At 46.9% G+C, this 21965-nt stretch overlaps 1 protein-coding gene and 1 pseudogene across 1 annotated transcript in view; both read right to left on the minus strand.

The window, feature by feature from the left end:
• Positions 1-2223: 2223 nt before the first annotated feature.
• Snta1 (syntrophin alpha 1) overlaps positions 2224-21965 on the minus strand; it is a 32516-nt gene continuing 12774 nt past the window's right edge. Inside the window, exons 3-8 of the mRNA XM_059259701.1 lie at positions 9350-9554; positions 6991-7198; positions 6759-6889; positions 3938-4134; positions 2937-3124; positions 2224-2838 (exon numbers count right to left, since the gene is read on the minus strand). Of these exons, the coding sequence (XP_059115684.1) occupies positions 2746-2838; positions 2937-3124; positions 3938-4134; positions 6759-6889; positions 6991-7198; positions 9350-9554 (1022 nt within the window). The 3' untranslated portion in view covers positions 2224-2745. The remainder of the gene's footprint in view (positions 2839-2936; positions 3125-3937; positions 4135-6758; positions 6890-6990; positions 7199-9349; positions 9555-21965) is intronic.
• On the minus strand, positions 17032-20345 carry LOC131910065 (adenosine 5'-monophosphoramidase HINT1-like; annotated as a pseudogene).

Consider the following 21965-nt stretch of genomic DNA (forward strand, 5'->3'; position numbering starts at 1 on the left):
ATTCCACAAGCATATAGCATGAGTAACAGAGGAGAGGCGCCCCCTCCTGGTCTCTTCCGGTCACTACTCCCACCAAGAGCCTGGATTTGGGAGGAGGGATAGAGATCGGCATTCCCAGCCTTCCTCTTCGTTCTGTTTTGTTTTGTGTGTTTGTGCGGAAAGCTAGAAGCACCTCTGTGTGGGAAGCCAGAAACCCCCTATCCTCCAACTGAAGCTAGAGTTACAGGCGTTGTGAGCCACCTGATGTGGGTGCCGGGAATCAAACTCCAGTACTAACAGTGCTAAGTGCTCAGTATTATCTCAGTGGCCCTCCAACTGGTTTCTTTAATATGTTAACTCTGAAATCTCTGTGTAAGGCATCCTGGGCCTCACTCTCTACCTCATTGTCCTATTTCAAAGATATAGCTAGTGCTATGGTCTCAATGCGGGTGTCCCCCTCAAATCCATATATTGAAACTGTTCCCTTCAAGAATAGGAGGTAGGGTAATTAAGTCATAAAGGCAGAGCCCTCATGGATGTAGTTAGCTTATTAAAGACACCTAGGCTGGGCATGGTGGCACATCCCTTTAATCCCAGCACTCTGGAGACAGAGGCAAGCAAATCTCTGTGAATTTGAGGTAAATCTGGCCTATATATATCTAGTTCCAAGCCAGCCTGGGCTACAGAGTGAGACCTGTCTCAGAAAACTTGTTTTTGGTCTCATAAAAAAAAATTTATGAGATTAACTCATTTCACACACTTGAAGGTGAGAATACAGAAGTGGTCACACACAAAGGCTCACACAGTAGACAGAGTGGGCCGTGTTTGGGACCCGCCCATAGTTCAGTCTGATCCCAAAGCCCTATTCTTAGCACCGACTAACTCAACCTCAGACTGGCTGGGTTCCCGCTGGGGCTGTGCTGCTGCTGACGGTTGGATAACCATGGCCAACTAGCCACTGCTGACGCCAGTGTCCTTGCCTACAAAGTGGCGACTGTGTGGTGAATACACTGTGGCATGGGGGTGAACGGGATGAGGAGGGGCCGAAGGATCAGAAAAGCGCCGGGGCTGTGGCAGTAGTCCAGAGACCAACTGTGGATTCCTAGGCCAGTGTGGGATTTGGGTCAGGGAAGTTTTAAAAATAATCAGAAACAAAACCCTATGGTTCCAGGAGCTTGGGAACCTCATACTCTTTATGCTTTAGGACCCGAATGTGCTAAGATACTCACCTGTCTTTCACGGAATTCTACTGGTTGGTGAAAGTTCTGATACTGAGCACTCACTCACTCCCCCTCTCCCCTCCCATGAGTGGGGTGTGCTTTCCTTCTCTGTCAGGCAGGTGACCTGAATGGTCTATGTGATTGACTGTGACTGTTCTTCCCACTCCACTGACCTACCCTAGGGCAAGCATGCCCGAGGAAGCCCAACCAACAGCCAGGGGCGAAAGTGCTCTGCTCAGCCCAGTTTGAACTAGTAAAACTGTAGTCGATGCACAGCCAGGAGCATGAAAACAAAGGCCTGTTGTTGTAGCCATGGAGATTGAACCGGGTTGGTTGGTTTGTTGTTGTGTGACAGTATTACCTCAGGAGAAGCTGGCTGAAGTATGTTTCTCTAAGCTGTACCTGCTTCAGTGTCTCCTCCTACAGAAATGAGACCAGGAGAGGTCCTACCATCATCTCGGCTCACTCCCTGGGTCTGACCAATTGGAATCACACATTTGATTGTGGAAGATTTTGATGGATTTCTTCCAGCTGAGGATAGAGACCTGTCAGCTTTACATCACCAAGGACTAGCACAGAACAGATGTATCCTAGATACTTCTAGGTGAACTGTGGGTTGGTGGGTGCATGAGTGAGATGGATGAGTAACCAAGACTGGAGACTCTTCACCTACCTGCATCTCCCTATTTCTTGGTGCCTAATTTCCAACCAAGCTAATTAAGTAACTTCATGGGACAATTTCCTCATTGGCTGAAATTTTATAAGAGACCTCCGATCGGAATAAATCCAACTCAGATAGGAATAAATCCACTCTTACATTTCTGACCCACAGAATGGAAGACATAATGAGTAGCTGTTGCTTTAAGCTGCTAGATGGCAGGGTCATTTATCACAGAGCACAGATAAAGCCTGAATTGACTTTGAGACCCAGTTCTCCAGGAGAAGGTCTCACACCTTGGTCTGGTTCCTCTTGGGAGTGCAGAGCCACCTCGGAGTCGAAATGTCAAGACACAAACCACAGACATGGAGCCAGGCTGCCTATGTGCTCACAGGCTGTTTATTAGCCAAGAGGAAGGAGGAGAGAGAAGAGAAAACCCAGACGCCCCACGGGGCTCAGGAGAAAGTGAACAGGAAGGTTCCTCTTCTTCCTCTTGCCACTGACCCAGAAGACTCCAACCGCAGAGACCTCAGGGGTGGCTTGGGGCCTCCAGGAGGCCTGGCAGCTCTGCTGTTGGCTGGGGACAGAATCCCCACATGGGGCAGGTCCCAGGCTTGGAATGGCTTCTGTGTACACAAAATATCTCTCTTCAAAAGGCACTGGTGGAGGTGAGCAGTAGGAAGGCTGCCCCATCACAAGCCAGACCTGCTGTCTCAGGTCTGAGTCCTGTTCCCCAAGACCAAGCTGGCCTTCCTCAGGCTGGTCTCTGAGACCCTTGTTCTCCTCCTCTCCCTTCCCTCCGCCCAAAGATGAGTAGGCAGTCGGCAGAAGGACAAGTCAGGCCACAGGGTAAATGATCCTCTTCAGGGCTAGTGCATCTGACAACTTCTAGGCCAAGAGCCCCAAGCGGGTGACTTTGGCCGAAAGGAAGGAGTGGATGATAAAGACCATAGTTTTGGGACACGAATGCAGGTCCAGCTGCTGCAGAGTAGACAGAGAGAAGGATCAGGGGCTCTTTCCAGCCCGGCCTCCAGGAGAGCATCCCCACCCCCAGGATGCAGAGGCAGCCCTCCACTTACGATCTCTCCTTCAGCACCCCCAAAGTCCAGGAAAAGGAGACTCGTGCCATCGTCTGATGACATCTGAAGCTTCTCGAAGGGCTGTCGGAGCAGCACAGCTCGGGCTGCTCCTGGCTCAGCTGCCCACAGTGTGAAGCCCTTGTCAATGTGCACAGAGAGGTTACAGGGACGGCCATTCCACGTGCAGGCTGCAGGAGAGCAGGGAACACAGGCTACTGGCACCTCAGAGACCACAAGCCCCACTCAACTCCAAAAGCGGCTCCAGAATCTGGCCTGAATTCCCCTAGATATGGGGGGCTCGCTGTCAAGACACCTGAACAGTGCTGCCCGGTCACCCCCATCCTAACACACAGAAGGGCAAGCCTTCAGAGAACCTGAGCTGTGTCTTGCCCCACTTCTGGCGCACGTGTTGGAGAAGCTTGGGCTGGAAGGCTCCGTGGAAGAGTATGTAGCTATCATGTACAAGGTCCTGGGTTCAATTCGCAGCACAATAAAAAATAAATGAGAGCTCAATTCTGTGATGGACACAGTTTATCCCATAAGGTCCCAGGACTGCCCGGTTAAATTTAAATTTCATATAAAATGAAGAATTTAGATTGACATATAAAAAAGTATTCATTGTTTACTTGAAATTCAAAGCTAACTGGTTACTGTCTTACCTACAGCCTCGCTCCCAAGACAGGGTCACATTGTGCAGCCCTGGCTTGCCTGGAACTTGTTATGTAGACCAGGCTAGCCTCAAACCCACAGAGATCCACCTGCCTCTGCTTCCCAAGTGCTAGAATTAAAGGTGCACACCACCATGTATCCTCACCAGCAGAATCATAAGGATAACATAAGTAAGACTCCAAGAAAAATGTCTCCCTTCCTCCCAGAGCACCTGCATCCCCCAAACAAGGACCTCTTAAAAGGCCCAACCTCCATTTGTTATCCCCCTCCAGAAATGTCATAAAGAAAGAAACTTGAATGCCTCTGGGCACAAGAGGTTCCCCCCGGCACACCTGTAGAGACTTCCTGCACACCTTCGGCAGCCCGGTGACAGCCATCCACCAGCTGTCGGGTCCAAGCTGCCAGCTCTTGCGGTGACTCCACACTGAACAGGTGAGTGTCCACACCGTGGCGCGTGCCCGTGCGCAGGGCAAAGGAGAGTTCTGCATCATAGGGCACTGAGCCCTTGGAGGGGCCCGAGTGTACCAGCCTGTGTGCAGAGCAGAGGGCCACGCATGAGGCTGTGGGGTGGGGTGGGATGGGGCCAGGGCAGGGACCCGCATCCTTCAGTGTCTTAGAGAGGACAGGAATTGCAGCGCATATGTCTCCCCCATCTTCCCCTTCCTCTCATTTCGGCCTTAGTGGGGTCCTCACACATGCTGGTTGCTCTGCCCAAGTACTCCTCCCTACCCCCGACATGGCTCACTCTTTCACGTCCTGTAGATCTTAGTTCAGATATTCCCTCCTCTGAGAAGATCTGTCTAAAGTAGTTCCCCCGTCACTCATAGCCTCACTTTTCATCAGGATTGCAGAGATTATACATTTTGAATGTTTCTGTTATTTAACAGGGTCTCACTGTGTAGCCCTGGCTAGCCTGGAATTCACTATGTAGACCAGGCTGACCTTGAACTTGCCTTGAACCTCCAGCTTCTGCCTCCTAAGTACTGGAATTACAGGTATGTGCCCCCACATGCAACTGAAATTACATATTTTACTTATTAGTTTCAGTAGGCTTTTGCCTAACTTTTTCCCTAGAATGTCACTAAAGCAGAAGTTTTTGTCTGTTTTACACAGCACTATATTCCAAGCAATTTAAACTATGGGCACATAGTAACTGTTTAATAAATATTTGCCTTAATTAACAAATCACTTGACTGGGCAGGCAATCCAAAACCTGCCACTAGTCAGCCGGCCCAGAACCTATCCAGAGAGAGGAGACATGGTAACAAGGGCCCCAGACCGTGCAGCTTGATTCTCATTGGCAGCTGTGGCCTTAGGCAGCTCACTGCCCCTCTCTGGCCAGCAGACCTCTAAGTTCTGGCCCTTAGCCCCTCTGTTCCTCACTCCACCCACTCTGTTTCCCTTTAGAGCTTCTACTGAAGTCCCATCCTCCAGCCCCGAGCCTCAGACCCAATAGTCCCCAAGCTTCTGAGCCACGTTCCCTATGTTTCCCAAACATACTCTGGACCTAACTCAGCATCCCCCTGAACCTCCTCCATAGGCACCCTCACTCCAGTCCCACTGCCCCCACCAACACACACACACACACACTCCAAACCTCCTATTCATCCGGGACGTCTCCTGCCCTCTCCCAGTTGGCAAGCCCTGAGCCTGTGAGTTCCCACCCATGCTCTTTCCACTGCAAATGCCACTGTTCTTCTCCATATGCTCCCTCCACCCACTTGCTTCTTCCCTCAGCCCATGTCTCCCAAAGCTATGGCAGCCTCTCAGCTTCTGCCCTTCCCCTCCCCAGTGAAAGTTCTCTGAGGCAGGCACAGGGCTTCCTCTGAAACACAGCCCCCCGTCTCCTGACTCCCCAACTTAACCCCTCCAGCACAGCCTGCCTTGAGTGTTAAGACACTGCTGGGACTAGGGAGCTGGCTCTAGGGGTGAAGTGCTTGCTGCTCAAGCAGGAGGACCTGAGTTTGGGTCCCAGCATCTATGTAAAAACCAGACCTGCAGCCCCCAGGCTAGGCGAAGCTGAGACAGGGGCCACTGGCCTGTCAGTCTAGCCAAAACAGCAAGCTCTGAGTTCAATGAGAGACCCTGGCTCAAAAAAATAATATGGAGTGGGCATGAGGGCACATGCCTTTAATCCCAGCACTTACAGCCAGAGGCAGGCATATCTCCTGCAAGTTCAAGGTCACTTTGGTCCATGTTGCGAGTTCCAGACCAGCCAGGGATACATAGTAAGACTCTGTTTCATAAAAATTAATATATATGTACATATATACACAAATATGTATATATACACACATATATGAATATATGGTAAAGCCAAATGTGACATCACATATCTGGAACCTCAGGATTGGAGGGGGCAGAGACAGGTGGATCCTGTGTGCTTAATGATCAGCCAGTCTAGCCAAAAATAGCAACCTCTAGGTTTGGTGAAAGGCAAAGTCTCAAATTTAAGGTAGAGAGAAATAGAGAAAGGTATCTGAATATGAGCTCTGGTTTCTACATTTGTATGCACTTGCACACGTGCGCACACACATACACAAAACCTTGCTGACACAGTGTTCCTTCACCAGACAGCAGCTCTGTCTCTTTCCCCCCAGTTCCCATGTGGATTCTGCATCTGGTTCTGCCACATTCACAGGCCAGGAACATGCTCTAGCCCTTCCTGCCTCTGTACCTCTGGCCACACCTAAGATCCTCTACCGTCCTTCCTCAAAGCCACACTTCTCCTTCATCAAAGTCCACTTCAAATGTCACCTCCTCCCAAAGACTTCCCTTGCCAAGCCAGACAGCTTAGTGTCTCCTATAACCTTCAATGTAATGGCTATTCTGGGTCTATCTCCCGACTCTGGATTCTCCCTGAGGGCAGTGACTGTTCATGTCAACTCTGTGTCCCCTGAACCATGCAGTACAAGATGTAGGTGTCAGTAACTGAGTGACAGTTAGCACTCCACATTTTTCTGTTCCGAGCTTCAACTTTATAAATGAGGGAAATTGTGGCTAAAAGGAGCAGAACTTGCTTCAGACCACCTGGGAAATAGCTGGAGGCAGAGCAGGGCTGACATTTGGGGCTTCTGGGGCCCATCTGGAATACCACCTTCCCAAGTCTGAGTACAACACTGAGCGCAACACAGTGCCCCTGCCCCTCGGTACCTGGTAGCAATGAGCGGGGCAGTACGGGCTGGCCTGCTCAGGGCCTCTCGAGTCTGGGGGAGAGAGCAGTAGAGGAGCAACTCCTTCTCCGTCAGGAGGGCCAGGGTTGGGGCCGTACCCCCACTGGGCAACTGCAAGCAAAACAGTAGTGAGGAGGGGTGGAAGGAAAGAGATCAAGGGCCAGGAGGGCATGGGGTGATAAGGGGTGCCAGAAATGGGGCCCAGCCAGCACCTGTTCCGTCAGCCAGCCAATCTGCTTGATGTCCTGGCTCCCAGCTGCACCTGTGGCTGTCAGCAGCGCCTGCAGCTCGTCCTTGACCCAAGGGATGAACGTGCTGATCTGGGCTTGGATGGCACCTGCCCATGACCTTGCACTGGCCTCATCCTTGGCCCTCAAGAAGAGGGTGTCCTGGCCATCTGCTGCCCAGATCTCCAGATACCTGAAGGGACAATGGGATAAAAGATAGGACGTGTCACTGGCCAGCTATCCAACCCCGACATGTGGTCCAAGAAACCCACCCACTGCCAAACCGGAAGAAACCACACAGGGTGTTCATGAGAGATAAGGACTGAGTTTGTTGCTAGAATCCCAGCCACGGGTGTTAAAAGCTCGCAAGACTTAGAGACAAGAAGCTACAACACACACATATACACACACAAATTTTAGATACCCACTCAAACATTGGCCAGGAGCCACAGTTATGGTATAAGGACCCAATCCCCTTTTTCTCCTGGTGTCTATGAAAGGTTCCTGCTGAGATAGCTTTCCAGCCCTCCCTGTTGCCTAGAATCTAAGGCATTCATCTACTAATAAGGGAAATATATTAAGAATCTTAAGAAACCAAGTTTACTTATAGGGGTCTGGAGAGATGGCTCAGAGGTAAGAGCACTGGCTGTTCTTCCAGAGGTCCTGAGTTCAATTCCCAACACCCACATGGTGGCTAACAACCATCTATAATGAGATCTGGTGCCTTCTTCTAGCCTGCAAGGATACATGTAGACAGAACACTATATACATAATAAACAAATGAATCTTTTTTTAAAAAAAGTTTACTTATAATAAAGACCTGGGCCAAGCAGTGCACATCTGTAATCAAATCAGGTTGAGGCAGGCAAGAACAGACTAAAGAGACTCCATCTCAAAAGAAAAGAAAAGAAAAGAAAAGAAAAGAAAAGAAAAGAAAAGAAAAGAAAAGAAAAGAAAAGAAAAGCAGCCAGGTGTGGTGGTTCACATCTGCAATGTCAGCACTTGGGAGACTGAGGCAGAAGGATCAGAAGTTCAAAATTATCAAGGCAGTCAAGACGGCTCCATGGGTAAAGGCACTTGCAGCCAAGCCTGATGACCTGATTCCCGAGACCCACATGGTAGGAGAGAACCAACTCCTAAAAGCTGCCCTCTGACCACCACACATGCACTGTGCGCGTGCACATACACGTGCACATACACATACACACACACATACACACACACACACACACACACACACACACAAAATAAATAAATACATAAAGATAATTCTAAAATTTTTAAAGACTGAGCTACCTAAACTATACAGACTCTGTCTCAAAAAAGTGTGGGGGGGGAGGGCTTGGGAAAAGAGAGAAAGTGAGTAGAGAGAAAAGAAACAAAAAGCCATCCATCAAGTATGGAGGGAGAGTTCCAGGGGACAGCAACAGCAGTGCTGGAAAGGTTTTCCAAAATGTTTTGTGTTCCATTAAAGATTCACTCCCCTTTGGATTTCTGTACTACGTGGAGCAGAGCAGAAACCAGAGGCTGTTCCCAAAACCTAGCCCATCCACCTTCACCCCTGCCTTCCTCTACTGCAGAACTAGAGAGCAAAGTATTCGGGTTCATGGCTTCCCTTGCAGTTATGCCTGCCACGTGACCCAGTTCTAACCACTGAGGCTTTGACAGGAATCTCTGGAAATCAAAGGCAAACCTTTCCTAGATAACAATCTCCAAAGACAGACTCCACCAAATCCACCCCTCCCTACGCACACAGTCTGCTACTTCTCCCAGCAGAGGGATGAACTTCAAAACACCAGATGTGGTGGTGCATCCCATAATCACACCCCTCCTTAAGTTAAAGCAAAAGGATCAGAAGTTCAAAGCCCTCCTGGGCTCCACAGAAAAATTGAGAATAGCTCTGGCTGCTTGAGACCCTTTCTAAAAATAAAAAAAATCAAGGAGAGTCAGGATTGGAAGTCAGGGCTCCTCCCTACACCAAGTCCCTCCTCAACTGTTCATTTCCCAGACGAAGAAGAGACAAAGGGAGTGGTGGTGCGTGCCTTTGAAACCAGCACTCAGAAGGCGGATCTCTGTGAGTTCAAGGCCAGCCTGGTCTACAGAGTGAGTTCCAAGGCAGCCAGGGCTACACAGAGAAACCCTGTCTTGTGTGTGTGTTGGGGGGGGGGGGGCAAGCAATGCATACAATCACCCTAGAGTTAAGTCATACATCCATTTGACCGAGTTGTTAAGCACCTCTTTTGTGCCAGCATAGATGCTGGCATCATGTCCATCAGTTACATACAACACAGATGTCTTTTGTTTCGTTTATATTATCTCAATGCCTCCCCCACTCCAGCCTCACCTGGGTTCCGGGTCAGTGGGGGTGCACCTCCTTGAGACATATGCCATCTTCAAGGATATGTGTTTGGCCTCACTGAGGTTCCGGGGTTGGGAGCCAGGGGAAGAAGGCTGACGTTGAAGAGGCGAGGCAGGAGGTGAGTCCCAGCCAACTGAGGTCCCGCCAGCAGAATTCTTGAAATACGGTGAGACCTCCTTCATGTACTTAACTGGTAAGGAGAGAGGTCACCTGTTACCACTGTGGCATGAACTCCATGTAGCACAATTTTCACTAGTTAACTAAAAGCTTAATTTATGGTGCTAGAGAGATGGCTCAGTGGTTAAGAGCACTGACTGCTCTTCTTGAGGACCCGGGTTCAAGTTCCAGCATCCACATGGCAGCTCACAACTGTCTGTAACTTCCAAGATCTGACAACTTCACACAGACATATATGCAGGCAAAACAATAATGTAAATGAAGTAAAAAATAATTATTTTTTAAAAACTTAATTTCTGCCTAACATTATTATAATTTTCTAAACTAAATCCTCTAGCATGGCAGAGGGGTAGAAAACATTGACTACCTCCCAGTATCCATCTACTCATTTAACCTGGTTTATGGACACAAGGCCACCTAGAACAAAGGCTACACTTTCAGCCTCCTTTGCAGCACGTGTGGCCAAGTGAATAAGTTCTAAGCAAGGACTCGGAAAGTTTGGGGCCTTCAGGTGGCCATTTGAAAAAAGCAGTCAGCAGAGGCCAGGCAATGGTGGCACGTGGCTATAATCCCAGCACTCAGTAGGTAGGAGCAGGAAGAGCTCAAGGCCAGCCTGGGCTACATACTGAGATGAGAAAGAGAGAGGGCAGGAGAGGGAAAGAAAAATAGAGAAATGGAAGAGGGATACACAGAGGGGTAGAGCCGAGCGGTGGTGGGGCACACCTTTAATCCCAGCACTCCAGAGGCAGAGGTAGGCAGATCTCTGTGAGTTCAAGGTCAGCCTGAGCTAAAGAGCAAGTTCCAGGATGGGCACCAAAACAACACAGAGAAACCCTGTCTCAAAAAAAGAAAAAGAAAGAAAAGAAAAGAAAAAGAGAGAGAGGTGGAGTTGGGAGAGAGGAGAGAGAACAACCACTATAGCAAGACAGGCTCCGAGCACCATGATGGAAGTCAGGCTTTGTGACTTCTGGCTACTGTCCTGGAGCTTGCTCCCACCTCTTCACACTTATCTGCTAGAAGGAGCCAAACGAGATAGTTCTATGGCAGTGTTCATCATCCTCCAATACATTAATAGCCTCGTAAAGACTTCATTTCCCAGGGTCCTCTACATTTATAAATACCCATGTCACCAATTCTGGCCAATAGCATGAGAAAAGAATAATGATACACAGCAGGCTTTGACGGACAAGGAAAAGAGGTGTCCTTTCCTTTCTCTGTGTTCTCCTTTCGCTGCCCAGAAGCCCCACTGACAGGGTACCATCTTCAACATGAGGATGTCAGCCATACTCTAAAGAAGTCCAATGAAAATAGAGATAGCAGGGCATTGGAGAGATGGCTCAGTGGTTAAAAGCACTGGCTGTTCTTTCAGAGGACCCAGGTTCTATTCCCTGCACCCACATGGCAGCTCACAACTGTCTCTAACTCCAGTTCCAAGGGATCCAATGCCCTCTTCTGACTTCAGTAGGCCATTCATGCACATGGTACACAGACATTTTTGCAGGAAAAAATACTCTAAAACATAAAATAATAAAACAAAAATAATTTTAAAAAATAGATGGTGTAGTCCAATTCAAATATACATAAACAGATGCAATTATCTCAGAATTGCTAACATCAGAGTTGGAACCCTTACCAAAACAACACATTTGGGCTATTGAGCACAGGTAAACACACACACACACACAAATAAGTATTTAAAATTTTTTAAAAATAATGTTTTAAAGCAAAACATCTTCAAGGCATGTGATGTCAGCTGCCGGTGAATCCTAGCTATGCAGGAGGCTGAGGCAGAAGTATCACGAGCTGAGGCCAGCCTGGGTGATTTAGCTAGACCTCCCCATGTCAATAATCCCACTTCAAGGCCAGCCTTGTCTCTACAGAACAAGTTCCAGGACACAGAGAAACAACACTGTCTCAAAAAAAAAAATCTAAGTAAATAAAATAAGTCAAATGTGTAGCACATGACTGTAAGCCAAGCAAGGCTATAACCTGTTTTTATGTTTAAGCTGTGTATTATTTCTCCTGCAGTTGTACATAAAATGCTTTTATGTTCGAAGAAGAAGAAGAAGAAGAAGAAGAAGAAGAAGAAGAAGAAGAAGAAAAGAAAGAAAGAAAGAAAGAAAGAAAGAAAGAAAGAAAGAAAGAAAGAAAGAAAGAAAGAAAGAAAAAGAAAAGGAGACAGAGCCAGGTGGTGATGGTGCACACCTTTAATCTCAGCATTTGGGAGGCAGAGGCAGGAGGATCTCTGTGAGTTTGAGGCCACCCTGGTCTATAGAATGAGTTCCAGGACAGCCAAGACTACACAGGGAAACCGTGCCGTCCCTCCACAAAAAAAAAAAAAAAAAAAAAAAAAAAGATGGAGACAGAGAGTTGTATGATGGTTCACACCTGTAATCCCAGAACCCAGGCAGCTGGGGCAGGATTGCCAAGTAATGGATGCTACAGAGCAATTGTTCTCAATCTCCCTAATGCTGTGGCCCATCAGTTCCTCATGATGCAGTGACCCCTCAACCATAAAATCATTTCATTGCCACCTCATAACTGTTGTGAATCATAATGCAAATATCTGATATGCAGGGTATCCAATATCCAACCCTGTGGGGATCAAAACCCACAGGTTGAGAACCACTGCTACAGAGTGTTCCAGGACAGCCCAGGCAGTGACGGCACACGCCTTTGATCCCAGCACTCCAGACACAGAGGCAGAGGCAGACAGATCCTCTGTGAATTCAAGGCCAGCCTGGTCTACAAAGCGAGTTCCAGGACAGTCAAAACTACACAGAGCATCCCTAAAAAAAAGAGCCAGGCGGTGGTGGCACATGCAAAGCTACACAGAGAAACCATGTCTCGAAAAAAAAAAAAAAAAAAAAAGACAATAAGTAAATAAAAAATAATAGAATAAAATAAAAAAAGAAAGAATGAAAAAGAGAATGGAAGAAGGAAAAGAAGAAAGGAAGAAGGGAGGAAAGAAGGAACAGAAGGGAAGAAAAGAAAAAAAGAAAAACTTCTATTATGTTGTTCCCCTTCTTTTAATGTCCTTTTTAGATTTATTACTTCATTTTATGTGTATGAAAGTTTTGCTCAAATGTGTATCTGTACACCATATGTGTGCCTCAGAGGTCAGAAGAGGACACCATGAGCGCCATGCGGGTGCTAGGAATCATGGCCAGCTCCTCTGCAAGAACAAGCGCTCTTAACTGCTGAGCCATCTCTCCAGCCCTGCTGTTGGCCCTTTTGAAACAGGGTCTCTTACTGGCCTCCCCAACACTGAGATTGCAGGCATGTGTCATCATGTCCAGCTAATTTTATCTTTTTTTTTCCCAGTTTTGGTTTTGGTTTTTTGAGATAAGGTTTCTCTACGTAGACCTGGCTAGCTTTGAGCTGAGAGATCCACCTCTCTTTGCCTGGGATTAAAGGGGTACACCACCACCACCACAACCCTCCCCCTGCCCCTGGCTTACTTTTATTATCTTTAAGGCACCATGATTTATGGGTTTATTTCTTACAGCAGCAGTTAGTATCTTAACCAGTATATGGCCAGGGACCCTGGCAGATCTGCCCAATATCTCTGAGAGGGTGCTGTGGACCTTTTTTTTTTTTCCTGTGGACCTTTTGTCATGGTGGAGTATGTATTGCTCTATACAATGAAGTCACCATTGGCTACACACAGCAATGAACAAGTGAAATGAGACTAACACAAACCAGAAGAATTGTTTAAAGGATTGATTTTTATGTGACTAGGCACCACATGGGTGCAAGTAGCCACAGACACCAAAAGAGGGCCTCAGATCCCCTGGAGCTGGTGTTATAGGCAATTGGGGGACCAACTGATGTGAGTGCTGGGAACCAAACCCAGCCCCTCTGCAAGAGCAGTGCTCAATACCACTGAGCCATCTCTCCAGCCCCTGAACAGAATTTTAAAATGTTTATTGAACTACAATTAAAATTAATTTTTAAAACCAGGTGTGGTGGCACACACCAGTAATCCGCTAGGACAAAAGCAGGAAGGTCAGAAGTTCAAGGTCATTCTTGGCTACATAAAGAATTCAGAGCCAATATGGGCTACATGAGACTATCTACAACAACAACAAACAAAAACAAAAACAAAACGGGCCAGCAAGAGGCTTAGCAGGTAAAGGCACTTGCCACAAAGTCCAATGACCTAAGTTTGATTCCTAGAATCCATGCCATGGAAGGCGAGAACCGACTCCTGTAATTCATCCTCTAACCTCCACACAAAGGCTGTGCCATACCCCCAGCCCTGTCTATCGGTAAACAGTAAATGAAACAAAAAAAATCATAAGTAAACTCAAATAGTCACAGAGAGCTAATGGCAACCACAATGGACAGGACAGTTCTAGAATATCAACCCAGATCTGCTTCTCTGTCCAACTAACCAGCAAAGCCCTGCTCTGATATGTGAACCTGCCCTACTAACTGTGCTAGGACAGGAAAGGACATCTGAGCCAAAAAGCCCCTCCAAACTAGGTCCCAGAGAGTCTATACTGAGAGTTGGATGCAGGAGGATCAGAAGGCTAAGATTATATTCAGCTATAAAGCACATTCAAACCCAGGACACTTGAGACCTGTCTCAAAAGAAATAGAAACAAAGCCAGGCAGTGGTGGCACATGCCTTTAATCCCAGCACTTGGGAGGCAGAGGCAGGTGGATCTCTGAGTTCACAGCCTGAACTACAGAGTGAGTTCCAGGACTATCAGAGCTGTTACAGACAAACCCTGTATGAAAGAAAGAAAGAAAGAAAGAAAGAAAGAAAGAAAGAAAGAAAGAAAGAAAGAAAGAAAGAAAGAAAGAAAGAAAGAAAGAAAGAGAAGGAAGGAAGGAAGGAAGGAAGGAAGGAAGGAAGGAAGGAAGGAAGGAAGGAAGGGAGGAAAAGAAAGAGAAACAAAAGCTTGAGCATGGCCAGGCATGAGGAATTCAGAGACTCAGAGTCATCCTTGACTATATAGGAAGTCTAAGATCAATCTGGCCTATTAGAAGGAGACAGACAGACAGAAATCTTGAGGAAGCATTGTGGCTCACATCTATAATCCCTGGCTCACTTGAGAGAGTCTAAGGTAGTTGAATTGCCTAGAGTTCTAGGCTAACCTGGGCTACAGAATTAGGTCCTATCTCAAATGACTGAACAGGAAAAAAAGTTAAGGAAGGTAATTTAGCTTTAGTTCAGGGGATCTGTGTGACACTCTAGTCTGGGTCTTACTCTTGACTTTGCCCTCACAGCCACAGGAGGGCTGCCATAGCTCAAGTCAATCATTCCTTATGTCACAAAATACAAAGCAAGGAGAGAAGAAAGAAGCAGAAAAATGGCTGCTTCGTTGCACCTGTCGTAACAGGTGCCCGTGGAGGCTGGAGGTGTTGGATTCCTTAGAGCCGAAGTTACAGGTGGTTGTGAGTCACTTTGTGTGGCTACGAGGAACCCAACTGCAGTCCCTTGAGGTCAGTGTCCCCACCTGGAGAGAACACTGGGAGGACAAGAACTTCATGTGACTCATCTATGTCCTCAGAATCCAGCAAGCTTCTCCTGTGCTACACGTTCAGCAAATGAACATTTGTCAACTCTGAAGCCAAAGAAACTGTTAGAGTCACTGCCTGTCTGGCTGTCCCAGAACCAGATCATCTTTCTCCATTCCCACAGGAACATACTATAAATGAGAAGTGTTCCAGCTGGTGCCAGAAACAGGGCTTGGATTTCACAGACCAAGTGGCCTCTCCCTGAATGAGGGTGGAAATGTGGAGGCCCCAGAATTTGGCCATAAATAGCCCAGTTCCTCCCCACTCTGATTTCTGCCTGACTCATCTGAGCAGAGAGGGTGGGACTGCCTACAGAGTGTGGCTTCCAGAACTGAGGGCATGACCATGGCTGGTGGCCAGGATCGTGGAATCTACAAGGATATAGGCCCAGCCAGAGTCTACATTCTCCCCAGCCAAGTCTCTGACCTAGCAGCCTGGTAAAGCTCACACAGGAAGCTGAAGGTAATGAAGAAAGCCAGAGGAGAGCCCTGGCCCCAGGACACAGGAAGAGATTCCACTCAAGGCATTTACTAGATTCTACAATGGAGCAAGGCCATACCCCTGCCCACTTTAACTGAAGAGCATAGAGTCTCATGTGTTTTGCTGAGAGGAGTCACATTTGTTTTGGCTCAATGCAGAAATGTTCAGAATGCATCCCAGGGCTCAGTAAGTGCCCATGACTAAATGTCCTGGCCTGGAATCTTGGAAAATCTGTTGGCTAGGCTCAACCTGTTCCCTGTCTGCTCAGAGTGGGTGGTTACTTCCCTGTTGAAATTATACTATGGGTTCATCTTTTTACTAATCTAAGGCCTCTATACTCTAACCCAAATGTCAATACTGTGAACAGAGGAACCCAATCTCATTTGCCAGGGTACAACCAGCTTCTGCTATAGCATTTGACATACACGAGGTAGCAGGAGAATAACAATAACCAAGTATAGTAATGCATACCTACAATCCCAGCACTGATGGCTGAGGCATGAAAAGCAAGAGCAAGAACCATGTAGGCCAAGCAATAGTGGTTCACATGTTTAATCCCAGCACTCAGGAGGCAGAGACAGGTGAGTTCAAGGCCTACCTGGTCTACAGAGTGAGCTCAAAGACAGCCAGTGATACATGGAGAAACCCTGTCTCAAAAAAACCAAAAACGAAAACAAAACAAAACCATGTAGGGACTGGAGGGATGGGTTCAGTGGTTAAGAGCACTTGCTGTTTTAGCCAAAGACCCAGGTTTGGTTCCCAGCACCCACATGGTGCCTCACAACTGTCCTTAACTCCAGTCCCTGGGGCTGCCCCTACCTTCTAAGGGTGCCGGGCACACACGTAACATACATACATGCAGACAACACATTCATATACATAGAGTAAAAACAAATGTCCCATTAGAAAAATATTTGGACTACATGGGAATCCCTAGTATTGAACAACCAAGAAATGTGTTCTGTGATGTGAGAAAGGCATTGCTCTTCGGTAGAGTGCTTACCTAGCATACCCAAGAGCCTGGAGAAGGAAAGAAGAAAGGGAGGAAGAAGGGAGGCGTATGGGAAAGAAGGGACACCTGTCGAAGGAATGGCTATCGAAAGGCCTGGAACGAGAACATACAAGTGGTCTCTGGGGGCTTGGTTTAATGTCCTTGTTTTATGACATAACCACTATGAGCCTTGATGTCCTTTTTGTTTGTTTGTTTGTTCCTGAATCTACCTTTCCTTTTTTCCTTCTTTCTCTTTCTTTTCTTCTTTTTCCCTTTCTTTCCTTCTTTCTTTTGTGAATAAGGTCTCAAATGCCTGAGGACAACCTTGAACTTTTTTTTTTTTTTTGCAACAATGTCTTTCATTAGGCAAGGATTTTAAATGATCTCTTCAATTTCTCCACAGACAGGCAAAACTATGTGTGGCATTTAACATATTTGAGCCTGCCAACTGACTCACTACCTAAAGAAGGGAAAATTACCCCCAACATGCTTAACCAGGAGACCAATTCATCTGCCGACCCCAAGAACATGGAGATGAATATGACAGAAAGATTGTTGCCCATCTGCAACTTCCTCCACCGCCATGCGATAACCCAGTTCAGGCCCAGATTCCCGCGCACATTTCTTGCCAACAATTATCAAATATCCTCGAAGACTTTCATCATCATCTGCTACAGAAATCTGGGCTAGGGGTTGGGGATTTAGCTCAGTGGTAGAGCGCTTGCCTAGCAAGGGCAAGGCCCTGGGTTTGGTCCTCAGCTCTGAAAAAAAGAAAAAAAAGAAAGAAAGAAATCTGGGCTATAAGATTCTTGGGTATCACCAGAAAGTGTTGGTGCTTGAGGAGAAATGTCATGAAAGAAAAGATGATCTTGGTGGAGGATTTCTTTGCGATGATCTTGCTGAAGATTGTGTCACCACCAAGCTGGGCCACTTGAGTGTTGGCAATCTCTGTCAGCCATCAGAGCTCCTCAATGTCCTTCCTGAACAGTAGCCACAGAGCAGGGAGCAACCTTTAACTCGTGATCCTCTTGTCTCTACATCCCAAGTGCTGGAATTACAGGTGTGCACACCGTTCACCTGGCTCTTTTCTGCTCTTTAAGGCAGGGTTTCATTACTTGTGGTTCATACTGGCCATGAACTAGTGGTCCTTAGCCTCCCAAATGCTGAGGTTTCAGACATGTGTTACCATGCCCAGTGAGTCCCTCATTAAAAAAAAAAAATTAATAGGGGCTGGAGTGTAGCACAAATCTTAGAAGTTCTAATTAACAAAAACAAACCCCCAAAAAATAAATAAAAATTTTTAAAAAAAAACCCAGAGCCAGGTATTGGGGTGAATGCTGGAAGATCAGAGAAGCAGAACAAGCCACAGCTTCCTCACCTCACCAATTCCTCAGCTGATCCTGTTTCCTCAGACTGGAAGCCTTTGAGTCCTCATCCAGAATGAATCTCAGCTGAACTGCTGCTAAAGGCCTAAAAGCTTAACCAGGCTCTAGTTCCTGGTCCTCACGCCTTATATATCTTTCTGCTTTCTGCCATCACTTCCTGGGATTAAAGGTGTGAGTCACCATGCCTGGCTAGTTCCAGTGTGGCTTTGAACTCACAGAGATCCGATGGATTTCTGCCTCCTAAGTGATAGGATTAAAGGCGTGTGTGCCACCATTTTCTGGCCTCTATGTCTGTCTAGTGGTTGTTTTGTTCTCTGACCCCAGATAAATTTATTAGGGTGCACGATATATTGGGCAACACAATATCACCACACTGGAGAGTTGGCTCAGTGGTTAAGAGCACTTGTTCTTGCAGAGAACATTGGTTTGATTCCCAGTACCCACATGGAGGCTCACCACTCCCTCAGGCACCACGCATGCATGTGGTGCACAGACATACATGCAGGCAAAGCACACATATAAATAAAATAAAATAATAGAATTTTTATTTTGTTTATTTGGGGTTTTGTTTTTTAAGACAGGAATTCTCTGTGTAGCCCTTCCTGCCCTAGAACTCGCTCTGTAGACCAGGCTGACCTGGAACTCAATCTGCCTGCCTCTGCCTCCCGAGTGCTAGGATTAAAGGCGTGCACCGCCACATCGGGCCCTAACAGAATTTTTGAAAAGATTTATTTTTATTAGGACTGGAGAGATGGCTCAGTGGTTAAGGGCACTTACTGCTCTTGAAGAGAACCCAGGTTCAGTTCCCAGCACCCACATGACAGCTCACAACCTTAAATAAGTCCAACTGTAGGGAATCCCACACCCTCTTCTGGCCTCTGAGGGTAGCCATAAAAGTGCACTTACAGATATGCAAGCATTTAACTTTAAATGATTTTTATTTTTATTACTTTTAAGAATTGGGTAGGAGGTATGTGCACCTAAATATAGATGCCCTCAGAGGCTAAAGGCATTGGATCCCTTTAGACTTGGAGTTATAAGCAGTGTAAACTGCCAGTGTGGGTGCTGAGAACCAATTTCAGGTCTTCTACAAGAGCTCAGAACTCAGAGATCCCCCTGACTCTACCTCCTGAGTGCTGGGATTAAAGGCGTGCGCTACCACCCAGCTTGCAATACACATTCTTAACTGTTAAGACATCTCTCTGACCCCTATTTTTTGCCCTAATTTTTTTATTATTTCATTTTTATTTAATGTGTGTGTACAAGTACATGCAAGTACACTGTGTAGGCACAGTCACACGTGGAAGTCAGAGGATAACTTGTGGGATTGGGTCTCCCCTTGAACCATGTGGGTCCCCAATCTTTGGGCCTAGCAGCAAATGTCTACCTTTAGATCCATCTCTTCAGCCCTTAGTTCCTCATTTTTAAAATGGAACTAATACGCATCTGCCTCGCAGGATGATGAGGCCACTGTTTGCCTGTCTGCCATAGAATAGGTCTTCAATAGAGGTGTGGTTCCCTGATGTAAAGATATCAACAGAGGTTATCACTGTGAAGGGGGGGTTGGTTTTTGTTCTTATTGTTGTTGAAACATGGTCTCATGTAGCCCAGGCTGGCCTTGAACTCCTCCTTCTGCCTCCACCTCCCAAGGTCCTATGTATCTGGGCAAGTGCTTCACCACTGAGCCATATCTCAGCCAAGAATACTTCTGCTGTTCTCGGCATAACAGTGTAAGGGAGTGGGCACAGCGGTAATACCCAGATAAGTATTTGAATCCAGGCCCTGTCACTTGGTCTCTAGCCTTGGTATCTCTCAAAGTCTCTCTGAACTTGTCACTTTTCCTATTTAATGGGTACTAGTATGATAGTTCTCTCAACAAGGCATTGTGAGGATTCAAAGTCTCTGCCCTGAGGCTGGTGGAATACAGAGAGCTTGGGATTCCAACGCCCATAAGGGATAACCTTTAAGGGCCTGCTGGCTTAGCAAGGCTGGACTAAAAATAGTTTTTGGACTCCTGTATGCTGACTGACCAGCAGAGACCCCACACTACACCTTGGAGAATAAAATCTCATTTTACATCACCTGTCTTACAGATGTGGTATGGCAGGAGCATTTAGTAAGATTCTAAAGGCAGATGAACCCTTTATTCTAACGGTAGTCCTCTTAGGAACCACACTCCGAATATTTATTCACAGGTACATGAAAAAGCCACATCAGGATTATCTAGGATACAAGAGCCTATAGACAAGGTGTATGTCCATGATGAACATCAACAGCACAAAACAAGACGTGAGCTCCTGAACTGTCGGACATCATTCTGTGCCCTGGTATCTGTATCCAGTCCTGGATCAGGAGGAAACAGGAAATATTTGCCAGAAGAATGAATGAGCCAAGCATGGTAGAACTAACCTGTAATCATGCTAAAGAGGCTACACAAGCAACAATACCAATTCATGGGCTAGAGTTGTGGAAGCATAAAAAGAGAAAATTAGCTGAGTGCCAGCGTTCATCTCGGTCTGCCTACGGACTGCAGATGCACTGTGACCTGTCACCTCTCTGCCAGATGAACTGTACATACCCTTCCTTAAGTTGCTCTTTGTCAGTGATCTTATCACAGCAATAACAGGAGTAACTAAGATGCCTAACTTCACCTATTCAGTGAAAGATTAAAGCTCTTTGTAAAGGCTAAACTAGACCTTAGAGAGCCATATGCCTTGCAGTAGGGATATTTAAGAACATCACTTCCAGCCAGGCAGTGGTGACACACGCCTTTAATCCCAGCACTTGGGAGGCAGAAGCAGGAGGATCTCTGTGAGTTCGAGGACAGCCTGGTCTACAGAAGAGTTCCAGGACATCCAGGGCTACACAGAGAAACCCTGTGCATAAAAACAGGAACAAAAGCAACAACAACAAAAAAAAAATAACATCACTTCTGAGAGATCTGAGCTAAAATCTCCTCCTCCTCCTCCTCCTCCTCCTCCTCCTCCTCCTCCTCCTCCTCTCCTTCTCCCTTCTCCTCCTTCTTCTTCTCCCTTCTCCTCCTCCTTTCGTGGGAAAAAATCTCACTCTGTAGCCCTGGCTTGCCTGGAACTCACAATTAGAACCAGGCAAGTGTGACCTTAGGCAAGCAACCTGCATCTAAAGACCCAGCAGTTTTTCTGTTTGTTTTGTTTGGGGAGGTGATGGTGTTGGGCAGTAAGTACCACCACTGTGCTATTTCCCAGCCCTAACTATTTTTATGAAATCCTATTTACTGTGTGTGTTTATGTGTATGAACACACGTGTACAGAGGTCAGAGAACAACAGGCAGGAGTCCGTTCTCTTCCTCCAACATGTGGGTTCTGAGGACTGGACTCGTCATTAGGCTCGGCAGCACGCGCCTTTACGTGTTGAGCTGTCTCTCTGGCAATAGCCACAAGCATTTCAATTGAGTTCTGCAGATCAGGCCAGCGCTGGATTAGGCCAAGTTTTGTCTGTGGGGAGTCACATGATCCAAAGTTATGTGTGTGCAGCCAAAAAAATGTCTCCTTGAGAACAATGGTCAGAACAACAGGTCTTTGCATTCATGGGAGACCCAGACAGGGGTTCCATTTATGTCTGTTCCAGGCACAGAAGTCCCTCTGACACCTAAGGGGCACAGAACACTCAGCTCCGCTGAATAGGTAACCCCAAATTAACTACATCCACTTTGAAACTGTTAACACATGCAGCCAAATCACATGGGACACATAGGAAGTGTCTGTCTCCCAGAGGAAGAGCCAGAGTTGGCTGGCCTCAGAGTTCCAAGGACCCAGAACAGAGGAGCCCCAATTTCACAAGCCAGAATGAGCCTAGAGACTTTCTTAAAGATTTAGGAATGACAGCTGCAATCATGAATGTTAGCGGGAAAGTAAAAACAAAAGACCAGAAACATACCCTGCTGATCCATCTTCAAACACTCTCAAGATCCAAGCTGTACAGAGCTCAGTGCCAGCCCTCGAGGGGGCCGGAGGGCTCAGAATACAATGGCTTCTGCTCTCAGAGAGCTTCTAGATTGGAG

This window comes from Peromyscus eremicus, chromosome 4 (genome assembly GCF_949786415.1).
Source record: "Peromyscus eremicus chromosome 4, PerEre_H2_v1, whole genome shotgun sequence".
NCBI lineage: Eukaryota > Metazoa > Chordata > Mammalia > Rodentia > Cricetidae > Peromyscus > Peromyscus eremicus.